Raw genomic sequence first — 24,016 nt, forward strand, 5'->3', positions numbered from 1 at the left:
CCCACAGCCAGATCCCCAGGGTCCTCGCGCGTGCACCCGAAGCCGCGCCCCCAAGTCCTCCGCCGCCTCAGGATTCACCCCCACCCCCACCTCCATCCCCCGCCCCCGAGCTGGCGGTTACGCCCCAGGACGCAATGCAGAGCCACTCAGAGCACTAAAAAAAAAAAAAAAAAAAAAAAAAAAAAAAGTAAAACCACTCGTACCAAGGAGAGGCAGCGTTATTTAGGCAGCCGGCTACTCCCCCAGAGTCTCCACCCTGTCCCCTGGGCCCAGCGCCCAGCACTCATACGGCGCCCGGCTTCAGGAGCCCCAGCTCACTCCACGTGTCCTGTCTTCCCAGCAGCCTCCGCAGCTGCCTAGGGAGGAAACCTCCTGACAACTCGCGGTCGACGGACTACGACTCCCAGCAGGCACCGCGGCGCTTCTGTCCCCGCCCTCCTCCACAGGATACGCAGGCGCTCTGGGTTCCCTTCGCATGCTGGACTGGCGACAACCAGATGCAGCTCCTTATGGGAGTCGTAGTTTTTCTGGCGCTCGCTGGGCCGTCGGCGAAAGGAACAGGAACTACAAGTCTCGGTGGCCCCAGCGTGACGAGCCCGGTCACGTGTCAGGGGGCCGGCCGGGCGTGCGTGCCGCCGTTGATCCGGTGCTGCAGTGAGGAGGTGGTTCTCGCCCGTGTTGTGTGTGTGTGTGTGTGAGTGAGTGTGTGAGTGAGTGAGAGAGCGAGTGAGTGAGTGAGTGAGTGAGTGAGTGTGTGGGGGGACTTGCTTGTTGTCGGTGACTTCCCCCTCCCCGCCACCCTTCCCCCTTCCCCGCCGCTGCTGCAGTGGCCGCTCCCTGGGCCGTAGGAAATGAGCGATAACGATGACATCGAGGTGGAGAGCGACGTGAGTCCCGGGGTTTCTTCCTTCCCTTGGGGGTTGTCAGGCGGGGACGGCAGGGACAGCGGCCCGGGCTCTCGGCGGGGCCACCGCGGCGGGGTTCCGGGCAGCCGCCGCCGGCCTCCCATCCTCGGGCTGGGGCCGCCTCCGTCGCCCTCCTGGCTCGCTCCCCTCCGGGCTCCCAGCCGAGCGGCCTTCTGAGACGGGAGGTGGGGAGGAGACGTGCGGCCTCTGGGATCCCCACCTCTCCCGTGGCGGAGGGTGCTGCGGCCTCCCGCCCCCACCGATCCCGCTCCGGTGACGGGGGACGGGGACGGGGTGCGCCCCGGATCCCATTGTCCGGATTCTGGGGAAAGGGACGGCGCTCAGGACCTGCCCCTTCGTTCCGCGACCCCCTCCTCCCTTGACCCGCGGATCCCGGGGGGGGGGGGGGGGGGGGATGAGGGTGGACGCAGAAGGGTTGGGAGCGCCCCGACGGCCCAGTTGGGTCGGAGGGCAGGAGACAGTGCTCTGACCCCCTCCGGCCTGGGTCGGATCCCGGAAGAAGGGGCGGCGCTCGGGACCCCCTGTCCCGCCACCGGATCCCGCTGGGGAGATGGGGGTGTGGGGCAAAGAAGTGGGGGGAGGGGGGTTCGGGCTGACTCCCCCCACCCGTCGCTTCCTCCGCCGCCGGCATTTTCTTTCTTATTATTGAATGCGAAGTGTAAAAATAACTTCTATATTTTCTATTTTTTTTTTCTCTCTTATTCCAGGAAGAGCAACCGAGGTTTCAATCTGCGGTACGTCTCCTACTCTCCATTTCATTTTCATTTCCGTTCAGTTCTAGTCCTTTTTGGGGTCAGAGAGAAAAAAGATCACTCTGTTACTTTTAATATTGTAGTAAACTTTCCTGCTAACCGCTAAGGTGAGGTGGAGCCTTGCTCTGGGGTTCTAGGTTGGGGAGGGATTACAAATCTCATAATTCTAGATTCTCAGGTGATAAGTTCCAGTGACTGTGGGTGAGAGGAGCTGTATGCCAATACATGAACCATTCTGTAGTTTTCAGGTGGGGGAATCTAGCTGTCACTCTTGTGTGTCGGAAATGAGAGGTACATCATCCTGAAGTGAAATGTGGTGTTATTTCAGAGCAGAATGGTCAGAAGGTTTACTTTGGAACATATAGGTTCTAAAGCATATCTACAAAGTTGTGTAAAACTGAAGCCACATGACAGTCACCGAAAGTCATGTGACTGCGGTAGACCTGTAGAATGTAGGATAAAGTGGCATTATTCTAATGCAGAAGTTGGAAATGTAGAGGAGCCAATGGTTGAATAGGAAAGTGTCGCAGACAGCATATGGTGGTCTGAGTGTATCTGCGGTGAAGGAGGGTATAAAGGAAACAAAAATTGTGGAAGGAAATTGGCGTTGCAGAGATAGTTTTGCTGAAGGCTGATGGCTGAGACTGGGCAGTGTTAGCAGTAATTTCTCAGGGTTTTGATATTGATGTTCTCAGAAGGTGGTTTTATGGCTATATCTATGAGTATAGCTATAGATAGGCACTAATCTTAGGTGTTTGGAAACAGAGCCGTGGTTATTCCATGAGTATGTTAGAATAAATAAATCATAATCAGAGAAGGGAAGAGAAATAAGTGTATCACTGTCTAGTATTGGACAGCTGGGAACAGTAAGAAGTATATAGAATGGGGGTTGAAAATGTAGATGCCTCTGGAGGACCCAGGCAATAAAATAGTCAAGAATAAAGGAGAGACTAGAGGTCAAGACTAGGATACTGGAGAACACATGCGTCTTCTAAAAAGGCAGCCGCCAAACTCCAGCGGGTTGTTATGTAGGAAGGAGGGCTCATTGTTGCCAGATCTTCCTATTTTTAAAGAAAGATTAGAAATCCTTTAGTATGTTACTTTTCTGATTTTCAAAATGATGTGTGGGATGATCCCTTAGTTTGGAGGGTTTGTTAAGAATTTGTAGGATACCTCTGGTCAAAGAATTTAATTACCACAGGATAAAAGCAAGCCTTCTTACTTGTACCTTCATTAGAGCAAGCAAGGATTCTGCCATTTGTCCAAGCAGATAGGCATTAAGAAAAATTTTATTTATTGAGAGCTAATATTTCCATAAAATCCAAGGATGCACTTGTTCCAGGGTTCTTAAAAATTGTCCCTGGCTAATAGTCACTATGAAAGAATTCATTTTATTTCTCCTTGAAGTATTGTCAGATACTAAGTTTTATGCATATATTTGAAAATTCAGTGTGTGTTCCCCACCTCCCCCACCCCCCAGTTACTATTAACCTTAATCATGAGAATGTGGAGTTTCATGTTTGGAACTCAGTCTATTTAAAACATTTCTTTCTCCAAGTCTCCAGTCCTAAAGTCTCCCCTGGAGTTGATCATGGTTGGAGAATAGGGATAGGTTAGGTAGCCTTTGCAGAATCATTACTTGAATTGGAATTACATTGGCTTTCCAATGAGAGAAAAGTTTTCTTTGTGAAATTTTGACTTGATGGGTGCTGATGTAAATTGCTTTGTTAAATTATTAAAATGTTTCCATTCTCCTAGAATGCTAATCTCATTGTTTTGTCTAGATATTTTTAGTTTGATGTTAAGGTGCCTAGGGTTTTTCCCTTTGATTTGGGGAAGTGGGCAAAGAGAGTGGGCTTGACCTTCTTTTAATTTAACACATCTGCTTGCTGAGACTTAAATATTATCTGGCACGGGAGTATCACAGGAGCGTGGAGAGAAGAAGCAATAGACAAATATCAAACAGTTATCATAAACGTGTAGGATAAAAAGGATTTCATTATTTTTCTCTGAAAGCATCTATTTAGTTCTTTACATTTAGTATAGATCATAAATATATGTATTTTTTTAATTAGGGGGAAGCTATTCTTAAGCTTTGCCTCATTCAGGAAAGGATGCGAACTGAATAATCGCATATTTAGGACTACTGAAGTACTTTTAAAAAGTTATTTAGGAAAGATTCTGCTGGGTTCTCATGAAAAGAAACATTTTTATTTTTATTTTTTTTATGTCAACTACAATAGCTATGGCCTTACTGTATGAGAAATGTAGGGTACTTCACAAGAAAAGTTAGGAAGTGAAGCTAACTGTAAGAGAAAGTGAAACTAATTTGACGAATTTTTTTTTTTTTCTGTTGCCTCAGTGCAAACGGAACACAGCTCCAGTGACCAATCTGTGTTAAAGGAAGTAACTCCAAACAGTATTTTTATTATTAAATTTAATATATATCAGAATCCCACTGATGTTATTTTTATTATTATTTTGCATTTTAAAGATAATTTTCTGGGACAGGTATATTTTATACAAAGTGATCTTTTAATTTTACTTCCGTTTGAGAAATTTCTTTTGGAAAGAACAAAGGTATACTAAAAATGTAAGGTTAGTTGTTGATCAAAAACTCAAGGCCTTTTTCAACTTACCCTCCAGCTGAACGTGTTGCAGTTACATTATATCTGTCAGGGAGTTTAAGAACAGATTTGTGCTATTTCACTTCTGGATCTTTCTAATATGAAATATTTTTAATATCTCCGAGCTCTTTGCTGCTTTAGGAATTGCAGTGTATTCAGTAGGGAATGAGCTTGGTTGCTTGCCTCTGAGATCGGAATTGACTCAGGAAATTACTGTCTGTTTTACCAGGAATTAGTTGCTTGGTTAAGTGCTGTATGATGTATGTACTTTGTGTCTGCTTAGAGTGTTAACAGTGATAGAGAAATGCCAGGTTTGTTTCATAAATATGGCTATTCATTAGAATAAAGGGTGTTCTTACATTTTTCTGTTTCCAAGATGCTAATAATGGTGAAATAGTTGATCAAGGAATCCAAGTTAATTTTCAATTAAAATTTCCTGATGAAGGCATTCTTACTCTCTTAAATGGCTGCAGTATGATGCCATATTTGGGAAATAGTGTTCCCAAGTTCTTTTAGGCACCAAATGATTGTTTTAAGAAAGTTTTGAAAACACGTGTATCTATTAGATGTTAGCAATGTATAACAGGCTTCCAGTAGGAGAAGTGTTGGGAAGTTGAAATTTATAGTTTCTTATTAAGGACCTTAGTTTCTCATCCTAGCTACTTATTACTTCATGTTGCATTTTTCATGTTGATTACAATGAGTTGCTTAGAAATTCAGTTTTATTTATTCTGTCCTCTTCCCATCTATCAGAGGTAATAGATCTTTTCTGATGAGAATTTTGAGTCTGTGTATTTTCAGTGTTACTGTTTAATAATAAGAATTAATAATCGAAGGCAACACTATCTCCCCTCTAAAAGCAACCTTTAAATTTCTTAAAGTTAGTAAATGTTTATTGGGCAATTCTAATTCCCTATTTGCTGAGAATTTTCTCTATTGGGATTGAGAAGACTCCCCTTATAGAGGGGATTAGATATGAGGTAGCCTGCAAAAAATGGCATTATTCTGGAGTACCTGTGCATTCTTCAATAACAGAGTATTTATTTTCCCGTGCTATTTTCCTACCCAGAACTTGCAGAAAATAAGGCTGCTGACTGATGTAATGCCTTGGATGAGTATGCATTCTCTATGCAATAAATTGGAAGGAAATAACTTTAAGAGATTCCCCTCGATTTTGAATAGACCTCCTTAGCTTGAATGATTGACTTTCTGCCAGTTTAGCAACTTCTTGGCTAACAAAATAATGCTTGCTTTCAACATTTAACAATACTTAAGATACGTGTGCTTGTTAGTGTCAGAGATGGACAAATTGTAGGTGAAGATTTTTATTCTGGCTGCCAGTATGGAAAGTTTGGTGGAAATAAAACTGAGAGGCGGAATAAAAACCTTGGCGGAGATGTCGAAGCTGGAAGCGATTTGGTGCTGGAGTTCCTGTTGAGCATCTGCGGGCCACTCTTCAGTATCTCGCAGCCTTTTAGTATTCCTGTTAGCTTGGGACGCCCTGAAGGAAGGGTTTTCTGGCAGAAACCACAGATCCCTTGTACTTGAAAAGCAGCAGCATCCAGCCATTGCTCTTGTAGGATACAGAAGAGGTGTTTGGGGGCCTGCTATACTACCCAAGAATATCTCTGTTATCTCCTGGAATTTGGTATGACCCATTTTCATAATCAAATATCTTTCTCAGTACAGGTGAGAGAAAGCTGGCTCATCCAAGTTGAGCTTTATTTGTTCAAGACACAATTGTTTGGCCCTTTTTAAATTAAAAACAAAACTAGTTTTAAGTTTGTAGGAGGATCTCAGAGGCCTTATCCTGGGATTCTTAGCCCCGTTTTTGATTCTCAACTCGGAAACGTTGGCCCTTTCAAAAAAGGTTGCCAGCCGAAACTGGTTTGGCTCAGTGGATAGAGCATCGGCCTGCGGATGAAAGGTCCCATGTTCGATTCCGGTCGGGGGCATGTACCTTGGTTGCGGGCACATCCCCAGTGGGGGGTGTGCAGGAGGCAGCTGATCGATGATTCTCTCTCATTGATGTTTCTAACTCTCTAACCCTTCCTCTTCTTCTCTGTAAAAAATCAATAAAAATAAAAATTAAAAAAGGTTGTCAGCAAGTGAAGATAGTTAACAAAGCAGTGATAAGCCTGGTAACTGGCCTTCCATTTGGATGAGTTGGTTGTGGGATGAGGGGTAGCAGTGTTATCTGGCTGGATGGATCTGTGGTTTGGAAGTGTTTCCCAAACAGAATTATCTGCTTTGTGTAAAGGTTTTTCATATGTTCTTCTAAGGCAGTAGAGGTATCACTTAGTTTAGAGTTGCCTGGAATTAGGCATATTCTACATTAAAAAAATAAAATTATTGATTGATTTGAGAGAGAGAGTGACAGACATGGTTGTAGTTCCACTTATGCTTTCATTGGCTGATTCTTGCATGTGCCCTGACCGGGGATCAAACCCATAACCTTGGTGTATCAGGATGACACTCTAACCAACTGACCTACCTGGCCTGGGCCCTTTCTGCCTATTTTTAACTTGCTCCTTTAAATGAGGCTTGGGGAGGAGAAAAATATATCATTGCCGTTGTCTCTGAGAGCTTTAAAATTGACTTTGGTTAAGTGTAGCTGCTTGGGGATGGATATGGCAACAGGGATTGGGCTAAGATTCCACTCTTCTGTTAGTTAAATTGGACCTGGAACTACCACAGAAATTCCATCCACTACTTTGAGAACAACAGTCCCCAGCCCAGGCTTTCTACCAGGCAGTAGACTGCTGCCTTTCCTTGTTGAGCCAACTTCTCAAACTTGGCTAGCTCCCCAGATGAGAAGCCAAGATTTCTGCTCATGGTCCTCAGCCAAGTTCACTTACAATCCTCTAACCAAAAGACTTGTCCATTTGAGTCCTTTCAGGGCTCAGTGAATGGGAAGGGGGTAGTGAATTGTGGGCATGGATTTGGTGTTAGATTATACTCAACTCCATCCCTCTAGTGTAGGCCTGAGCAAAACCAAGTTCACTTGATTCTGGCCTTTTGAGATTTGCAGGGCTCTCCCAGAAAGAAAACAGACAATTAGAATTTTATTTGTATCAACAAGAGGGATTATGGGTAACTTTGGTGTCACTGCTTCTGTGCCAGCTCTTAAGCTGGGAGGAGGCCAGGAATCAGGGTGATTTAGTAGACCAGAGTATCTTGGGCTGCTGCTGGAGACCAAAGCTGGGCGATTAATTTGCATGTAAATAAACGAGCTTAGGGAGTATGTGGCAAACACAGGAGAGGCAGATAGAAGCCAAATGCCATCTCTCAGCCTTCTAAACTCTGTAGAGATATTCCAGGTTAGAATTTACTTACCTGGATAGGTGACTAGAGAGAACAGTAGGTTAGAAAAGAACAAGGCACTTAAATATGTTTCATTCTTTCAAGCTATTTCATAGTGCTTATTCAAGGCATCTGCAGTTTTCTGCCCTAATGTTGTATGATACAGTGTACCACCTCTTGCCTCAGGGAATCTGTCTAAGCTTGATCTTTCTCTCAGATTCCCTATAAATTCTTTATATCACTGAAGTTCAGCAAACACTCATTTTATAGTGAATTTAGACTTTAAAAAATTAGGAGGGCCTTAGTAATGCTCCATGCAGCTGCCCTGAAAGTGAGTGCTGTGTTCTGGAGAACCAAGGCTGTGATGGGAACCATGTGTCTAAGTCAGCACAGCTATAGGTGAGGTGTTGTGCTTGAGAGACCAGGAAGTGACTAAAATTACCACAGCTGCTCCCATCTTCCTCTTCCTCTGTAATGACTCAGAGTTTTAGGATTAGATAATAGAATTTCAAGTCCTTTCATTCCCACATCTTGTCTAATGCAAGGATTCATTTGAGGCTTTCTTGTGCTGACTATTTCCTCTTGTTACTTCATTTTTAAAATTCCCGGTGCTCTGTCTGGGTTAATTAAAGCTACCTGAACTTCCCTTATATAGACTTGCTCCTTAGGTTAGCTCAGTGCACCCTTGCATAATAAGGGAAAATTCTAAGTATATTATTTTCCATAATTCCTCAGGTGTAGACAATTCTTGTTCAGCTTGAGGGAGCATTTGTGTTCCATTTGGAGAGAAGGCACCTTTAATGGGGACCTGCAGTGTTCTCCAGCCATTCCGGATTTGTTGGCAGTCTTCACCCCTCTCTAGCTGATTGTTCTTTTTCTTTTTTGTGAGTCTAAGCAAGGTGGATAAAGACTTTGGTTCGTGGGTATTTAGTTGCTGCCAAATAAGCATGACCTGCCACAAGTGCCCAAGGATATTTTTTCAGACCTTTCAGTCACAGGCTGTGTGAAGGGAAGACTTTGGCAGGATGGCACCCTGGATCCACTTTTAAAAGATCGGATCTCAGAATGCATTTGGGGTTTATATCAGCTGTCAGAATGATCACAGATGCATGTTTTCGGGTTTTTCCAGAGGTTTTAATTTTAGCAAGCTGGAGACCAGACTCTTGGTGATGGGTTTCACATGGAAAGAAGCATGGCACCAATGCCCTAACTCCCGTCCTGGGCACCCACCATGGGGAATCGCTGACTTACAGTGGGGGTGATCACAGCTTATGAAAGGGCCCCCTGGAGCTTTTCCTGGGTCAACCTCCCAACCATGGACTGGCGGCTTTTCTGTCACATAAGTAAGTTAGGGGGGAAATTGATGTAGGAGAGTCACACTTTGTCCCCTCGAATAACTTTTATTTTACTTATGCATGAGCTGGATGCATCGAGCTACTTTGGATGTTCCTGTCACAAGGCTTGCTCACCCTTTTTCCCCCCTTTAGCAGAGCCTAATTCTGGAGATTCCTAACTGCCCACCTCAACAAATCCTTCCCAGTCCATCACCAGGGACTGCGCTGACAGCATATTCTTCCCGGCTATAACCCACTCACCTATACCAAGCAAAAGGAATGACGTTGCTAATATGCTCTTTCTTCTAGGCTGACAAACGGGCTCATCATAATGCACTGGAACGAAAGCGTAGGGACCACATCAAAGACAGCTTTCACAGTTTGCGGGACTCGGTCCCATCACTCCAAGGAGAGAAGGTGAGTTTATTGAGAAAGCTGGGTGGCCATCGCCAGGTTGGTACGTGGAATGGAGCTTAGCAGCACACTCACTTCTCTGGAAAGAAATGGAGTCAGATTTAAAACACCAGTAGTAATTGTCTTTTAAGTTAGTATTATTTGTAATAAGTTACTCATTCAAGAATTATTATAATAATACACTCTCATATAAAGAGGAGTCCGTGGCAGTTTGGGATAACACTAAGGGTTCCTGAGGTCAATGATTCCCTAGACCTCCATGAGGATTTCTGTTGCATGGCTCAAAGTTAATACTTAAATGAAAACTCCCAAGAATGTAGGCGAATCAACTTGGACACCAGTGATTTCCCCATTTCAACAGCTGTTATGTCAAAGGCTTGTAAAGAGCATTTTAAGCTATGGGACAAAAAACTTAGGTAAAGAGCTATATTCGTATGAAATGGGAAGAAAAATATTATTGATTTTCCTCCCCATCCCCCCAACGGTGGCATTCCAGCAACTAATGTTTTCCCTGGAGAGGGAAACACCGGCTTTTTTACATTTGAAAACGTTGGAAGCTTTGAGTAAAAAGCCTATGGGTTAGGATCACTCCTTGGAATTTGGAAGAAACATCTGTTTGCACAGTTAGTTCCATCCTTGACACAGAATTCTGCTGCAATTCAGTGGTAGGTAAGTAGAAGACTTGTGTTGGTTTTTTTGTGTGTTTTTTTGTTCAGTGATCCAGAAAAAGTCATTAGGGAAAATGTCGGCTTTGAATGGGTCTCCTAATTTAGCTCTGTGGTGGGGGTCCTGGGTTTGTTTGGGTTATTCAATCAGATCTGGAGCCATTATGGTTTCATTTTGTATATACTGCCACTTCGGTAAGTCATATACTTTATACCTTATCTGAGGTGTGGCTTTCTGTGTGGCTGATGCATGGGGTAGGTCTGACCTTTATGAAAACAATAAAACAGGCCATGTGAATCCCTAGTATTGCAAAACCAGAATTTGCTGTGGGTTAGACCTACTTAGTATAGACATGGTTTAATGGCCTTGGACCGAGGTTCTTACCTGGAATAACAACATTCTTGGGCGCAACACTGTCTAACGCACCACAGGAGATCTTTATGATGGGGACAGAGACCAACCCCTTTAGTCAAAGTACACACGTGCAAAGGATTATCTTCCATGCGTGTCTGAATTGTTGACAGTCAGTGCTTATTCATATGCCATGGTATCACTTAAAATGGCTTTGGTAAACTGAATGGACAGAACTGCCTTCTTCAGTCTCACATCTAACCAGGAGTGGTGCCAAGGCAGTGTTTCCCAAGATGTCCTAGACTACTCAGAATCACTACTGAGCCTGCCCTCTGGACGCCGACCTGGGATCTCTACAACAAGCAGTCAGCTGATTGTTAGGCATTCTTAGGTTAGAGAACACTTTGGGGGAAACAGGTCATAAGAGCCTAACTATGCCTTTTCTCTTTATCCAGCCTGAAACTATAACATTCTTAAGTTCTTAAAACCACATTATCCTAAATCCTGTTGTCTCCTTTCTTCAAGGAAGTTGACAGTTGGAATTTGGTAGCCTTACATACTGAACAATTTGTCATTCATTGTGGCCTATTTATTTATTTATTTACTCACTCCATTTAACAAATATTGATTAAGGATCTGCTACATGCCAAGCAGTGTTCTAGAATACAGCAGTGAACATACAGGCAAAAATAGAAGCTCTTAACCTGGTGAGGGAAAGATGGAAAGTGAACTAATAATTAAAAAATATATACACTGAGTGGCCAGATCATTATGATCTCTGAATGCATAATAATCAAGCCATTGTGTGTGTGTGTGTGTGTGTGTGTGTGTGTTTGTTTATTTATTTATTTATTTTTAGAGGCCCGGTGCATGAATTCGTGCATGGGTGGGGTCCATCCAGCCTGGCCAGGGGGAAGGGACGTGGGTGGTTGACCAACCTGCCTGCTGGTCGAACTCCTATATATAGGATACACACAGTGGCAGATTATTATGCATTCAGAGATCAGAATAATCTGGCCACTCAGTGTATAGTATATCAGATAAGTGCTAGGAGAAAGTTAAACAGGGAAGGAAGGGTTGCAGTCTTCATTAGAGACCACAAGAAAACTCACTGTCAAGGCAACAGTTGAGCAAAGATTTGAAGAAAGTGAAGGAAAGAGAACCATGCATCTCTCTGGTGATTAGCATCACAGGCAGGGGGGAGGGAAGGTGAGTAGTAGCCCAAAGGCAAGATCCTGGGAGCATTCCTAGGCTAGAGCAGAGAGAACTGGCTAGAGTTGAATGAATAAAAGTACCGTGGCAGGAGATGAGGTCAGAGAAGTAGAAGACTAGTGGAGGGGAGTCGTAAAGGGGTCAGATTGCGTAGACCCCATCAACTAAGCCCCAGCAATGCAATTTACAGGTGCCTTTCCAATTTCAGAATCCCGCCCTGTGTTTCAATCCATATATTTCACACTGAGAGTGAATAAATGAACTGGCTGTTAGCTAAATTCCACAATCTTCATTAATCTCCTTGTCTGCCAACACTGTTTCACAGATCTACAGGGAGTCTTACAGAATACTTTGGTCTCGACTTCCGAGTTCTCACTAAATGTTGCAATTTTTTTTAAATGTGGTATTTGACCCAAAGGAAATTGGCTAATTCTTGATTTGGATTGCAGTAATTAAGGTTATGACATTATGTGAATAATCATGAAATGAATATTTTACACCATTATAGGAATCTTAGGTTCTTTTGTTGTTGTTGTTAATCCTATCTGAGGATATTTTTTTCCTTTTTTTTTTTTTTTTTTTTTAGAGGTGGAGGGGAGAGGTGAACATCGATGTAAGAGAGAGACATGGATTGGTTGCCTCCTGAATTTCCACTGACCTTGGCCAGGGATCAAATCTGTGACCCTTTTGGTGAGCAGGTCAATACTCTAACCACTGAACAACACTGGTCAGGGCAGGAATCTTAGATTCTTAAAGAAAAAACCTCTAGTCTCCTTTATAACTTCTCATTTAGTATTTGGACTGTCATGTGTCCTACCCTTTTGTTTTTTAAAGAGAAACCAATACTTACTGAATTTTATCCTAACCAATAATAGGTCGTACTTGTATTAAAAAAAAGTTTTACATTTGAAACCCAGACTCCATTATCCTGTGTATCCTGTATTTCTAATATAACATAAACATAAAGAATGGCCACCTTTTGGTTAAGTAAAAAAATCTGATAACTAACGTGTACTGCAATGTAAAGTTAAATCAGTATAGCAGTTCTATGAGGCAAGTATTATACAGCTATTGTAATTGGTCAGTTGGTACTGTTGCTTGCTTCTGCCATTGTTACTATATCAGAGGTGAGGAAAGTGGCTCAAAATCATGATTCCATGGGACTAGAACTAGATCATGGACATGGACTAGAACTCAGGACTACCAATTGCCAAGTTTTATTTTTCTACAATACTATAGGCCCAATTTAAGGATACAGGTGCATCTCTGCTTATGATAGGGTTTTATCTTGATAAACCCATCATAATTTTTCATGTCAAAAATGTATTTAATACACCTAATCTACCAAACGTCATATGTTAACCTAGCCTGCCTTAAATGTGAACACAATATCTCAAAAATGCTGGCAACACAGTGCACTATAGAATATGCATTATTTGCCTCATGATCGTGTGCCTGACTGGGAGCTGTGACTCGCTGCCACTGTCCAGCATCACGAAAGGGTATCAGTACTGCATATTGCTACCCCAGGAAAAGATCAGTGTGTATCATTTCACACCATCGCAAAGTTGAAATATTGAAAGTCAAACCATCATAAATCAGGAACTACTTTAAAGAAATTTTGCTTATGTACTTATATCTTGTTTTTCTATTGGGAGCTTCCCCTGGATAAAGGCAGTGATTTCGGCAGTATGTCATACCAAGCCTGCTACTAAAATACTCTCCTCTGAATTGGCCTATGTCAGTAACACTCAAGCATAAAGAGTTGGGGATCATTTAAAGTTCATAAATTTTTCTGAGTCCACATAGCTTCTCTGAGAAATAGACCATTATAGTTGGCAGCCCATTTGGGTTTTCCCATAGTGTTAGCAAATGGACTCTTGAACTCTGCTGTTTTGGTTGTATTTCCCATGTAGTTTTTCAGCTGGACATCTCGCTGGGACTGAAGGAATGATATAAGAACCATCAGCCAGTCAACAGAGCAAGTGGAATAAGAGCAAGAACAATTGTGGCTCCATTTCTTATAGGAAGACATTTATTTTCTTGAATAGAATTATGTTTTGTTTTTAGGGTCCTAGGTTGGGTACTAAGGAGTGTTGCCCAAAGGCTTGCTAGCACTGAGCTCACCCTGTTTGTGTGTGGGGCAAGCTCTGGTGGGCAGCCCATGACTTTGCCTTTACATAGGGATATAAATCTGCCCGCCACTCCCATCACTTAGCCCCATCACCTGAACCACAGGTACAACCAATTATAATGTGTCCTTAGCACCGTTGACCTTAATGAGAGAAGGTTCTGTGTCAATATAGTCGTTAGTAGCTGTACAGTGGTTTATAGAAATTTCTCATCTCTAAGTCTTTTGCTAACTGCCTGTTTATCGTACTTAATTGCTCTGCCAGGCAGTTGTGCTCTAGATTTCTCCTTTCTGGATGGAGTTGTATTAAAAAGAGGGATCCCTGGCTGGTGTGGCTCAGTTGGTTGAGCGTCATCCTGTGCACTGAAAGGTAGTGGTTTGATTCCTGGTCAGGGCACATGCCCAGGTTGTGGGTTCAGGCCCCAAACGTGGGAGGCAATGTTTTTCTCTAAAATCAATTTTAAAACATATTTTTTAAAAGTAATTTTTAAAAAGAGGGAATATGACCTAAAATGAAAATAAAGAATAGCAAGGAGCAAGCATTAAATTCGGAATTCCTTCATTGTGGGTGAGAATCTGAGGGCACTGCCTCTGTCAACTTCTATCACAGACCCTGGCACATGGTAGTTCCCAGTAGGTAGTAACTGGAATGAGCGCCAGAAGAAACAGTGTGCTTGCTTATCCCTTTAACAAAAACAGCAACAGCCAACACGGTTGTGCTCACCTGCATAACTAAGAGCTGTGTGAGTGCTGTAGAGGTTTAAAAGGTATAATAATGTCTGCTCTTGAGGGTCTTGCTCTCTTGTTGGGAGAGACGATTATTACTAACAATTAACAATAATAAGAACATTCTGAGCATCAAATAAGAGATTAAAACACTGAACTCTAATCTGTTTCATTTTCATCTCTTCTAACAAAATTGCAAAAACTTTGAACCCTAAATACATTTTAAATTTAATATAAATACAATTATAATTTCTGGCATAATAAAAGTAAAATAGCAAGTGAAATTCATTTTAATAATATATTTTATTTAATGGAATATGCAAAAATAAGTATGACCTTAGTATATAATCAATATATTAAAAAATTACCAATGGCCTTGGCCAGTACGCTCAGTGGTTAGGGTGTTGGCCGGCAGACCCAAGGGTCCTGGGTTAAGGGCACGTACCTACTGGGTTGCAGGTTTCCCCCTGGGCCACGGCCACGGCCAGGGCATGTACAGGAGGCAACCAATCAATGTGGATCTCTCACATCGATGTTTCTGTCTCTCTCTGTCTTCCCTGCTTTCTCCCCCCCCCCCCCCCCCCTGTTTAAAAAAATAAAATAAAAAATCAATGGAAAAAATATCCTCAGGTGAGGATTAACAGCAACAACAAAAAATTACTGATGAGGTACTGTACATTATTATTTCAAGTGCTTATTAGCCACGTGTGGCTAGTGGCTACTGTGTAGGGCATTGCATAGGAGATAGCACTCTCTCCATCCCGCACTTCCATTTTAGTATGACTGAAATTGGGTGCCATCTTAAAGTGGATGTCAAGAAACTCACCTCTTTTCTCTCCCCTCACAAGCTGCTATTATTAAATCCATGGGTTTGTTGATGGAGTCTGAGAAGTAAGGAAATGATGTAGTGATGACCATCTTAGTGTGTGGGGCTATTTCCATAGAATAGATTTCCAGAAGTTAGATTGCTGGGTCTAGGGATAAGAGTGTCTGGTTTCTTGCTGTGTGTTGCCAAAATGCTTTTCAAAAGGTGGTTTTTCTTTTTCTTTTTTTTTCAAGCAAATTAGCCTTTTGGATATTATGTTTTAAAAGTACCAATTTTACCAATACTGGAAATTATTTTGAAGGGGGTGACTAATTTTGTAAGCAAAGGTAGTAATTTTGTATTTTGTTATTACCTGTGAAATTAAATTTATTTCCACATGTTTATTTACTAGTAGTTTTGCCTCTTTGGGTACCTGTGCTCCTATCCTTCATCATTAAAGTTTGATGGGAACACAGGAGGAAAAAAAAAAAAAAGTTTGATGGGGAAGAGTCAACCTTTGTTTCAAACTGCCAAGGGCACAAGAAAAAAGAATACAAGTTTTGAAACATGATTTGTGTTGACTCCTAAACAAATGTCTAACTCTTGGCTCTAACTAGCCCCTTAAAGATCATGATAGCACTGCCTTCCTCTGTCATCAACAGAGTGGTCCTTCAGTTTGGCAGCAGGAAGCCTTGGAGGGGTCATTTGACTGTGATGGCTCTGACCCCACAGCTTGTCTTGTTGGCATTGATGGGGCTTGCATATGGGAATGAATTTAATGCAGACCCAAATTTATTGTGCAGATTCCTTAATTTTTGTTTTCAGAAGATGGCTTATTCAAATAAAAAGTACACTGGCTTTTACATAGTCCTCCCTTTACCTTAATATGTATAAAAGCTTGTGCAGATTATGGGAAATAATGATTTTATTTTCTTTAAAATAACTCGTGCAAAATAAAACAGGTGTCAGTTGGTGAGTCAATAGTAGTTCTTTTTCATTTTCCAGGATACAGCATTTTGGGTCTTGGGCAACAAGGCAGTTAACATCACCCAGTAGAACCTGATTTTGGCAGTGAAGAGGGAAAAGTGATCAATACAGCTAAGATCATTGTTTCTCAAGTCAGCATTAGGACTGCAGGAAAGCGATGGTGTTTCTAATTTAACAGTCTAGAACCACCCTCTTTTCCTTGCCTCTCCCAATCTGCTTTCTGAAACACCTTGGAGTTCTACACAAATCCAGGTTACTGTAGTAAGATTTACAACTTCAAATGTGTGGAACTCCTCTCTTATATGAAAAGTTTTGAGAACCACTGCCTTAAATGGGATTTGGAAACCTAGGATGTCATCCTAAGCTTCAGTGTTAACTACTTTAAGAATCATTTGGGGCATTACAAAGGTACTAATTAGAGAGAGACTCTTGGACTTGAGGCCTTTGGTTAAATATGTAGTCAGTTCTTGCTACAACACATAAGGTTGGTTCACTCTGTTCTCAAGCAGAGGTCTGTCAAAGTGGGTGCTTCTGGAGGCTGGATTGACCTTGTGTCTGTTGCTTGGGCAGGGATGCAGGTGTATAAGCAGCTGCAGCACATGCAGGAAAAGGGGCAAGAATCTTTTGGGCCTCTTGGACAGACTGGGTCTTCATTGTTGTCCATTTAGTTTTACTCTTCTTGGCAAATGAAACCACAGCTCTATGGGAATTGTCGTTTCCCCTCCCCAGGGCCAGGTTCAGGCAGTTCTCGCAAACATTCTCTCATCTTCAGGCTCTTCTTCATTGCTACTTCTCTGCTAGAAGCCTATTTGGTTTTCACATGTCTTTAAAAGAAAAAGGGAAACAGCCTTCCTTCGATGTGACTATTATTCCAAACTACTTTTCCCCCCATTTCTTTTTAACCTCATTCTAAAAACTAGTCTTTATATTTGCTTCAGCTTCAACTCACTTTTGCACCCATAATCTGTGCAGAGAAGATTTACCTAAACTCTCTTCCAAGAGTTTTCATTGACATCTTTGTGGATAAATCAGGTGATTCTTTTATAGTCCTTTTCCTCTTGCTCAAACTCCACTTCGTAACAACACTGCCTCTCCAGTCCTATGGATGTTTTTTATTAGTTCCACAGCTTCATCTGTGTTCCCAAAATATGGATGTTTTGGAGGCCTGGGTCAAATTGTGACTCTACTGTGTAGTAGTTATGTAACATTAGGTAAGTTGCAGCTTTTCCCTCGGTTTCCTCATTTATAAAAGAGAGGAAATGATACATCAGCAGGTTGTGAAGATGCCTGGCATTTAGTAAGTACTCAATAAGTATCAGCCATTGCCATTATCGTCGTCATCAATTGTATCACGTGTGCATTCATGGCTTTGGAACAGGATCTGGCAAGGCTGTCCAGTGTCCTTTTGCATGCTTCCAGTGGTGAAAGGCCTGAGGAGCACTTTGCATTAACTCAAATGCGTGTTATGTAGCAGGCCCAGGACCTCTTGAGTCCTCTCAGCTGCAGTTCTTCCTGGCCCAGAGTTGCACCCAAACCACTGAAGAGATCTGTTTCTGCTCAGAGAGGCAGAATAAGAATTAATGTCTTCTTATTTTAAAAACTAGCAGGAAAAAAATTAATCAGATTTTTACTGGTTATCCAAAGACAAGAGTCGATCTTTGGACATGCTAGCATAACGTGTTCTATCTGCTCAGTCACACTCACATGGAAATTGTTGACTCAGCTGATTAATCCTATTAACGAAAAAAGAAACTGAAAGCCCAGGGCCATTCCATAGTCCATGCCATAAAGCCAGGGCTCTTGCTGGCTCATAGTACACTGTTCACATAGTATAAAGTCATAAAACCAAGGAAGGGCCTGTGGCTGGTCACATGATCTTATATGGGTTTAGAATGCTGGGAGGAGGGAATTTTGGGTGAGTCTAGCATTTTCTGGCTCCAACCTTTTACTTCTTCCCTGGACTAGATATGTACATGTAAATTTTCAGGAATTCTATATTTTGTGCTTTAAGGTTTTTTTGTTGTTGGATTTTACTTCTTGAATACCCTGGGAAGAACAAAATAAAGTTAATTGAACCATTCCTTTGGACTCAGGAGTGGCAGTGTTTTCTTGAAGGGAAGACGTGCTATGCTTAGTGTTCTGAAGGTCTTGTGCTGAGTTTATACCAATCCAGCCTTCTTTGGGGACCTCTTGTTCTCAGGACATTCTGTGTCGTTCATTAAAAGTTATCACCCTGAACATTTCCAAGTGTTCCGTCATTCATAGATTTTGCTCTTTTCCCCTTCTTCCCAGGTTCAAATGAATAGTTAAATAAGAGCTAATGTCGCTTTCTGGGAATTGTTAATTGAAAACGATAGGCAAATTTAAAGAGAGCCTGCAATGTAAATATGCATAGCAATTAGATGGATCAGTGATGGAGTATATAGAATTTGGAGGGCTAGGTGGGGTCTGAAAGACATTCTAGTCAGATAAGTAATTGCCACGGAGAGAAATACTTTGTTTGCGGTCACAGAGCCCATTAATGACAGAGGCTGGTGCACTGTCTTCTGGATTCCTAAGCTCTTCCTTGCTGCTCTGCCACCTAACCTACAGAACTATTTTTATCCCATATCTAGCGTCCAGGGAGGCAGGGTAATTAGCCCCTTCTAATTATGTGTCCTTTTTTTCTCATTTAATCACCTAATAATTAGCCCTAATAAGAAGTCCCCTGTGGCAGAAATGGGGAAAAGCCTCTGAAGTGGCCTTGCAACCAGAATTGCAAGCCCACATTGCTAGGTACTCAGCTGACTCACTTAACTAGAGAAATACAGTTGGCTTCTCCATCCTTGTGCCTTTGCCTATGCTCTTCTCCTGGCCTGGAGGGACCCTTTTCTACAAATTCCACCTCAGTCTAACCCAGGGTTCACTATTTGTATGTGTGTGTATGTATGTATGTGTACGTGCGTGCGTGCACACACAGAGCCAAAGCCCTAATCAGGGGCCATCTTTCCTGTGGCCTCCCTAATCTGCTTAATTCCTAATCTGTACTACACAGGTTACAGTTATTGGTACTGCCCTGTGATTTGTCTGTGTACCGATATATTTATCTCAACTAGACAGTAAGTAAGCATCTGGGCTGAAGAAACCATGACTAAATACATTTTGGTTTCCCCACAGTACCTTGCACATAATTCACATCAGATAAAAATGGTCAATATGAACAGTTTCCTTTTGAGGAAGTTGCCTTAAGGGTGCTGTCAGAGGAAAGCAAGCCTGGAAGTTCTAGTACTTGTGAGGACGGCCCAGGCCTCACAGACTTCTCTGGTACCCAGCCCAGCCTGAGCTCTATAAATTGAGGTTGTCAGGATTTACTTACAAGTGGATTTAGTTTTGCTAGCTGAGTGTGAATGTTTTCTTTGCCCCTTTACCCCTGCTGTGTTCTGGTTACTTAGGACCCAGTGGGGTTATAATCTAGAACTGGTCAGGTTTGCCCTACCCTGAGGAAAAAGCTTTGCTACTTCTCAGTACTCTGATGGCATGAAGGCACACTTCAACTCCTGGGCAGCACTGCCCTTGGCTTCATTTCCTTTGGCTTTGTACCATCCTACCAGTTCAGCTGGTTGGCTGAAGGGGGTCTTCCAGGCAAGTGTGACCTCCAGGGACAGAGTAACCTGACATCTATTTTATTGGTTCATTAACTTACTCCTCTGACAGACAGTACCTAGGCTACCGTGGGGATGGTATAGGTGTGGCTGCTTCCTGAATTGGCCCAGTCTCATGCCCTTCCTGTGTTGACATCAAGCTCTGACAGCCTTCACGACAGTCTTTCAGCCTCAGCCCGGAAGGTTGAAGTAGTGACACAGCAGTGTGGCTTAATTGGAAATAATTTCAGTCTGAGGATTTGGCTGAAATCTAGGGCCTTGATGAAAAACTTTGTACTCACTCCCATCCTGAGCCAGCTTGCTCTTTATCTTCCTGGCACGGCCACCTGTGGTCAGGCCCTAGCAGAGAATGAGTGGCATAAGCTCTCAGTTAAGTAGTATTTTCATGTTTTCAGACATAGCCAGGCTGAAGACTTGAAAGCAACGTAAAGAACCAAAGGGGATGGGAGGAGTGGAGTACAATCTCAGGAGCTGACGGACCTGAGTTTAAATCTAGGCTCTCCCACTGTCTAGCTGGTGATTTTGAATAAGCCAGTAAGCTCTGAGCTTCGGGTTCCTGTGGAGCTACTTCTGAGTGCTGGTGAGGTAAGCCATTTCAAGCACTTGGCACCCTGACTGGCACACAGAGACTCTCAGTAGCAATAACTTTGTTTCCTCAGCCTGGTCCCACCTCACCCTCCTGCCTTCCTGCCCCCATGCTGCTGTTGCAGAAAGACATACTTTCCTCACTGCTTGGACTAGGTCTTTATTTTGTTCCCTTTGCTTTTTTTCGTATTGCAACAGGCATCCCGGGCCCAAATCCTAGACAAAGCCACAGAGTATATCCAGTATATGCGAAGGAAAAACCACACACACCAGCAAGACATTGATGACCTCAAGCGGCAGAATGCTCTTCTGGAGCAGCAAGGTGAGCTCCTGAGCCTGTGGGGCAGCTGGCCCTGCTGCGCTCTGGCCAGGTCAGGGCTGTGCACCTGGGCCTGCAGAATCAGAACCGGGAGTGTGTGCTCCGAAGCGGCTGTGGCCCTGCTTCTGAGTAGCTGAGTGTTAGAGCCATCCTGAGGAAGTACCTGAGCCGCCAGTGAGAAATAGTAGAGTCTAGGGTTTGACATCTGGAGACGTTTCTGAGATGATCTCTCCCCTTCTTGGGGCTTAGGTGCTCTGCCTGTAGTAGCAGGCACACCTGGCATCAGGTGTCTGAAAAGAGCTGAGGTCCTTGGATTGGAGTGTGCTGTGTAAGTACCAGTAATCCAGGTGTTCAGGGTCAGTGAGCTCTCCCATTGCCAATGGTAGTCCACTCAGGGCAGCCTATGGGCCAGGCCCATGCTGTTCTCCAATGCTCACATCCGCCTTTTCCTACAACCACAGGGGAAAGCGAGAGCTGATCAAGTTCTTTGTTCCTGGGGAATTCACTTCTCTTCCTCCCTCATGGAAGATGCAAGTAAAAAGAAATGCAAGTAACCACTTGGGTTAGAACACCTCAAATAAAATAAAATAATATAAACGGGTTGACCTTGCAGGCTCAAGATGAGCTAAACTGAGGGATGGGCAGAGGGAGGCAGCAGCGGGTTGGTTCCCGGGCTGAGCAGCCTGCATGTAGGGGCTATGTGTCAGAAGGCCCAGGTATTCTGTGTATTGGTGACTTGCTTCCAAGTGTCCAGCTTGTCTTTCCAAGTGGATCTGGTACAAGAGAGCTAAGCCAAACCTTTCTTTGGCTGATACATCTTGTCATCCTTTCCTGCTGTTGTGTGGCCTTCACACCTTTATGGATCCTAGCACTGCCAGGCCAGCTTCTCTGCTGTCACTGCGCTGTTGGGTCCCACAGGGAGCTCCTGTCTCAACACTGGGCTTCTAAGGCAGGACGGTGACATCACAAGCCTTCTCTTTAGGGTTGAGTGGCCTTGCAGAGTAGCTGGCCATGTCCACTGGGCTCCAGGTCTGGCTGGGAAAGGAGGGAGACGAAGTGTTGCTGGTGGAACAGCACCAGAAGAGAGTTATTTCTGAGCCTCAGGGCCCAGCAAGCCCTTCGGAAGAACAGGCTGGACCCTGACCTGAGACTCAGTTAGTCTAGCTTCTCCTCTGTCTCAGAGGCTGTAACCCGCTCGCTTGGTTGCTTTTCAGTCCGTGCACTGGAGAAAGCGAGGTCGAGTGCCCAACTACAGACCAACTACCCCTCCTCAGACAACAGCCTCTACACCAACGCCAAGGGCAGCGCCATCTCTGCCTTCGATGGGGGCTCGGACTCCAGCTCAGAGTCGGATACTGAAGAGCCCCAAAACAGGAAGAAACTCCGGATGGAGGCCAGCTAAGCTCTGCCGGGCAGGCCAGCAATAAAAACTGTCTGTCTCCTCCGTCGTCCCATCCTCCTTTCAGTTCATCCTTAGAACCCTCAGAACCATTTAAGAGACTCTTTTTCTTTTTTCTTTTTCTTTTTTTAAATTTTATTTTTACATAGAAGCTCTTGGACAACAGCTCTCGTTCTCCTTCCCCATTTCCACTATTTTATTTTTTTTTTTAATGTTTCCCTTCAGGGATTCCCTGTCCCCACCAGGAATTTTTAAACCAAAACACCCCAACTTGGCAGCTTTTTCTGTGGAGGACAGACGGCCGGCCGGACCTCTGAGCACATGGTGTCCTGACCACCCACCAGCTCCTCCAGCCCTGCCGGGCACAGGCCCGGAGGACTCCTGCCCCTCCCAGGCCTCCCCGGGCCACCCTCGCCTCTGTTTGATAGACTTTGTGAATCTGTGGACTGCTCTGCTTTGAGAAGATGACTGGTTTAAGAAGTGATGAGAATTAAAAAGCTATTTATCGCTCCTGTTGAAAGACCAGATCCTTGAAGAAGTTTGTGGTATGAAAGGAAGTGGGGACAGAGTTGCAGCACAGTCTTGGGCCTGTTTCACTCCTGCTTCTCTCAGCCTGCCTTCGGAGGGCCGTGGGACACTCGTGGTGTGGGGGACGTCAGCCGTGAAGTGGCCGCCAGAGGGTGCTGGGGGCGGGAGGGCGAGGAGGGAGGAGTGGGTGGGGTAGAGGTTTTGTATGAGGGCCAGTGATGATGTTTTGATATTTATTTCCTGCTACTGAAATTTGAATCTGAGTGAATTGTCCCTATTTCTGATGATGTCGGTATTGCAAAGCGACAGATTCATAAAGTAATGATCAAATCTTCCTTTCCGTGTGTATTTCTAAGAAATAGAGCCAACTGATTTTGTATGTAAATACCAAGAGCAATTTATCTGGTACTAAACCCGCACCCCAGTGCGGCCCCTTCCCACCCTCACCCCACATCCTTTCTGACTGTTCTGGAACCTGTCCCCACGATGACCCAGCCCTGGTTCTGGCTGCGGTCAGCAGCTCCCAGTGAAGGGTTGTGTGTGTTTAGGCCTCATTTCTTTGTCTTTTTCCCACTCCGTTCCTGGCATTTGCTGATTTCTAGTGTATACTCTGTAGTCTCAGTCCGTGTTTGATTCCATTCCATGGAAATAAAAAGTATGTTGTACATACTGCCGAAGAATTGTCTTGCAAGTTAAGGCTTCCCCCTTTACTATAAGACTATAAATAAAAACTTATTTTATCCTTCTTGGTGGTGGTGTCTTCTTGCCCTTGCAAAGGCCAAGATGCTTAGGGAAAGAGCCCTGTGGAGGCCCCTAGGCTTGCGTGGAAGCCTGAGAGAGGAGCGGAGGTCACTTACGTGGCCTTACAAAACAGAGCAGCCATAAGCCAGAGCAGTTCCCTTTTTATATTTGTGCTCAGCTTAACCCAGGCAGGGCAGGGGGTGGATAAACTGGTGGTGGTGGTGACTTTGCTCATTGGATAGAAGCTTTTATTATTTTTAAAATATTTTTATTGATTTCAGAGGGAGAGAGAAACATCAATGATGAGAGAGAATCATGGATCGGCTGCCTCCTGCACGCGTCCCCCCCCCCCCCCCCCCCTCCCATGGGGACCAAGCCCACAATCTGGGCATGTGCCCTGTCCAGGAATCGAACTGTGACTTCCTGGTTCATAGGTCGACGCTCAACCACAGAGCCACACCCGGCTGGGCAGATAGAAGCTTTTAAAGTTCCAACGGGGATGGGGTTATTCAGGGCAGCATTTCTAGACCCAGTTCCTGCTAAATAAATGACTCTTAGGGAGCTGGTAG

General features: G+C 43.8%; 1 protein-coding gene across 4 annotated transcripts; it reads left to right on the top strand.

Moving 5' to 3' along the window:
• The first annotated feature begins 594 nt into the window (after positions 1 to 594).
• MAX (MYC associated factor X) lies at positions 595 to 23,451 on the top strand. 4 transcript variants are annotated; one of them, XR_014793456.1, is made up of 6 exons: positions 595 to 887; positions 1,634 to 1,660; positions 9,252 to 9,359; positions 20,659 to 20,782; positions 21,241 to 21,325; positions 21,994 to 23,451. XR_014793456.1 is itself a non-coding variant. In XM_084867356.1 (5 exons), the coding sequence occupies exons 1-5, from the start codon at positions 852 to 854 to the stop codon at positions 22,179 to 22,181; spliced, it is 483 nt and encodes a 160-aa protein (XP_084723482.1). In that variant the 5' UTR covers positions 605 to 851; the 3' UTR covers positions 22,182 to 23,451. The 4 variants fall into 4 exon arrangements, 2 of the variants coding, with proteins under 2 accessions (XP_084723482.1, XP_084723483.1); XR_014793457.1 differs by lacking the exon at positions 1,634 to 1,660 and having other exon boundaries at positions 600 to 887; XM_084867356.1 differs by lacking the exon at positions 21,241 to 21,325 and having other exon boundaries at positions 605 to 887.
• The last annotated feature ends 565 nt before the right edge of the window (positions 23,452 to 24,016 follow it).

The sequence above is a fragment of the Pipistrellus hanaki genome (assembly GCF_964339955.1).
Source record: "Pipistrellus hanaki genome assembly, chromosome: 1".
Lineage (NCBI taxonomy): Eukaryota > Metazoa > Chordata > Mammalia > Chiroptera > Vespertilionidae > Pipistrellus > Pipistrellus hanaki.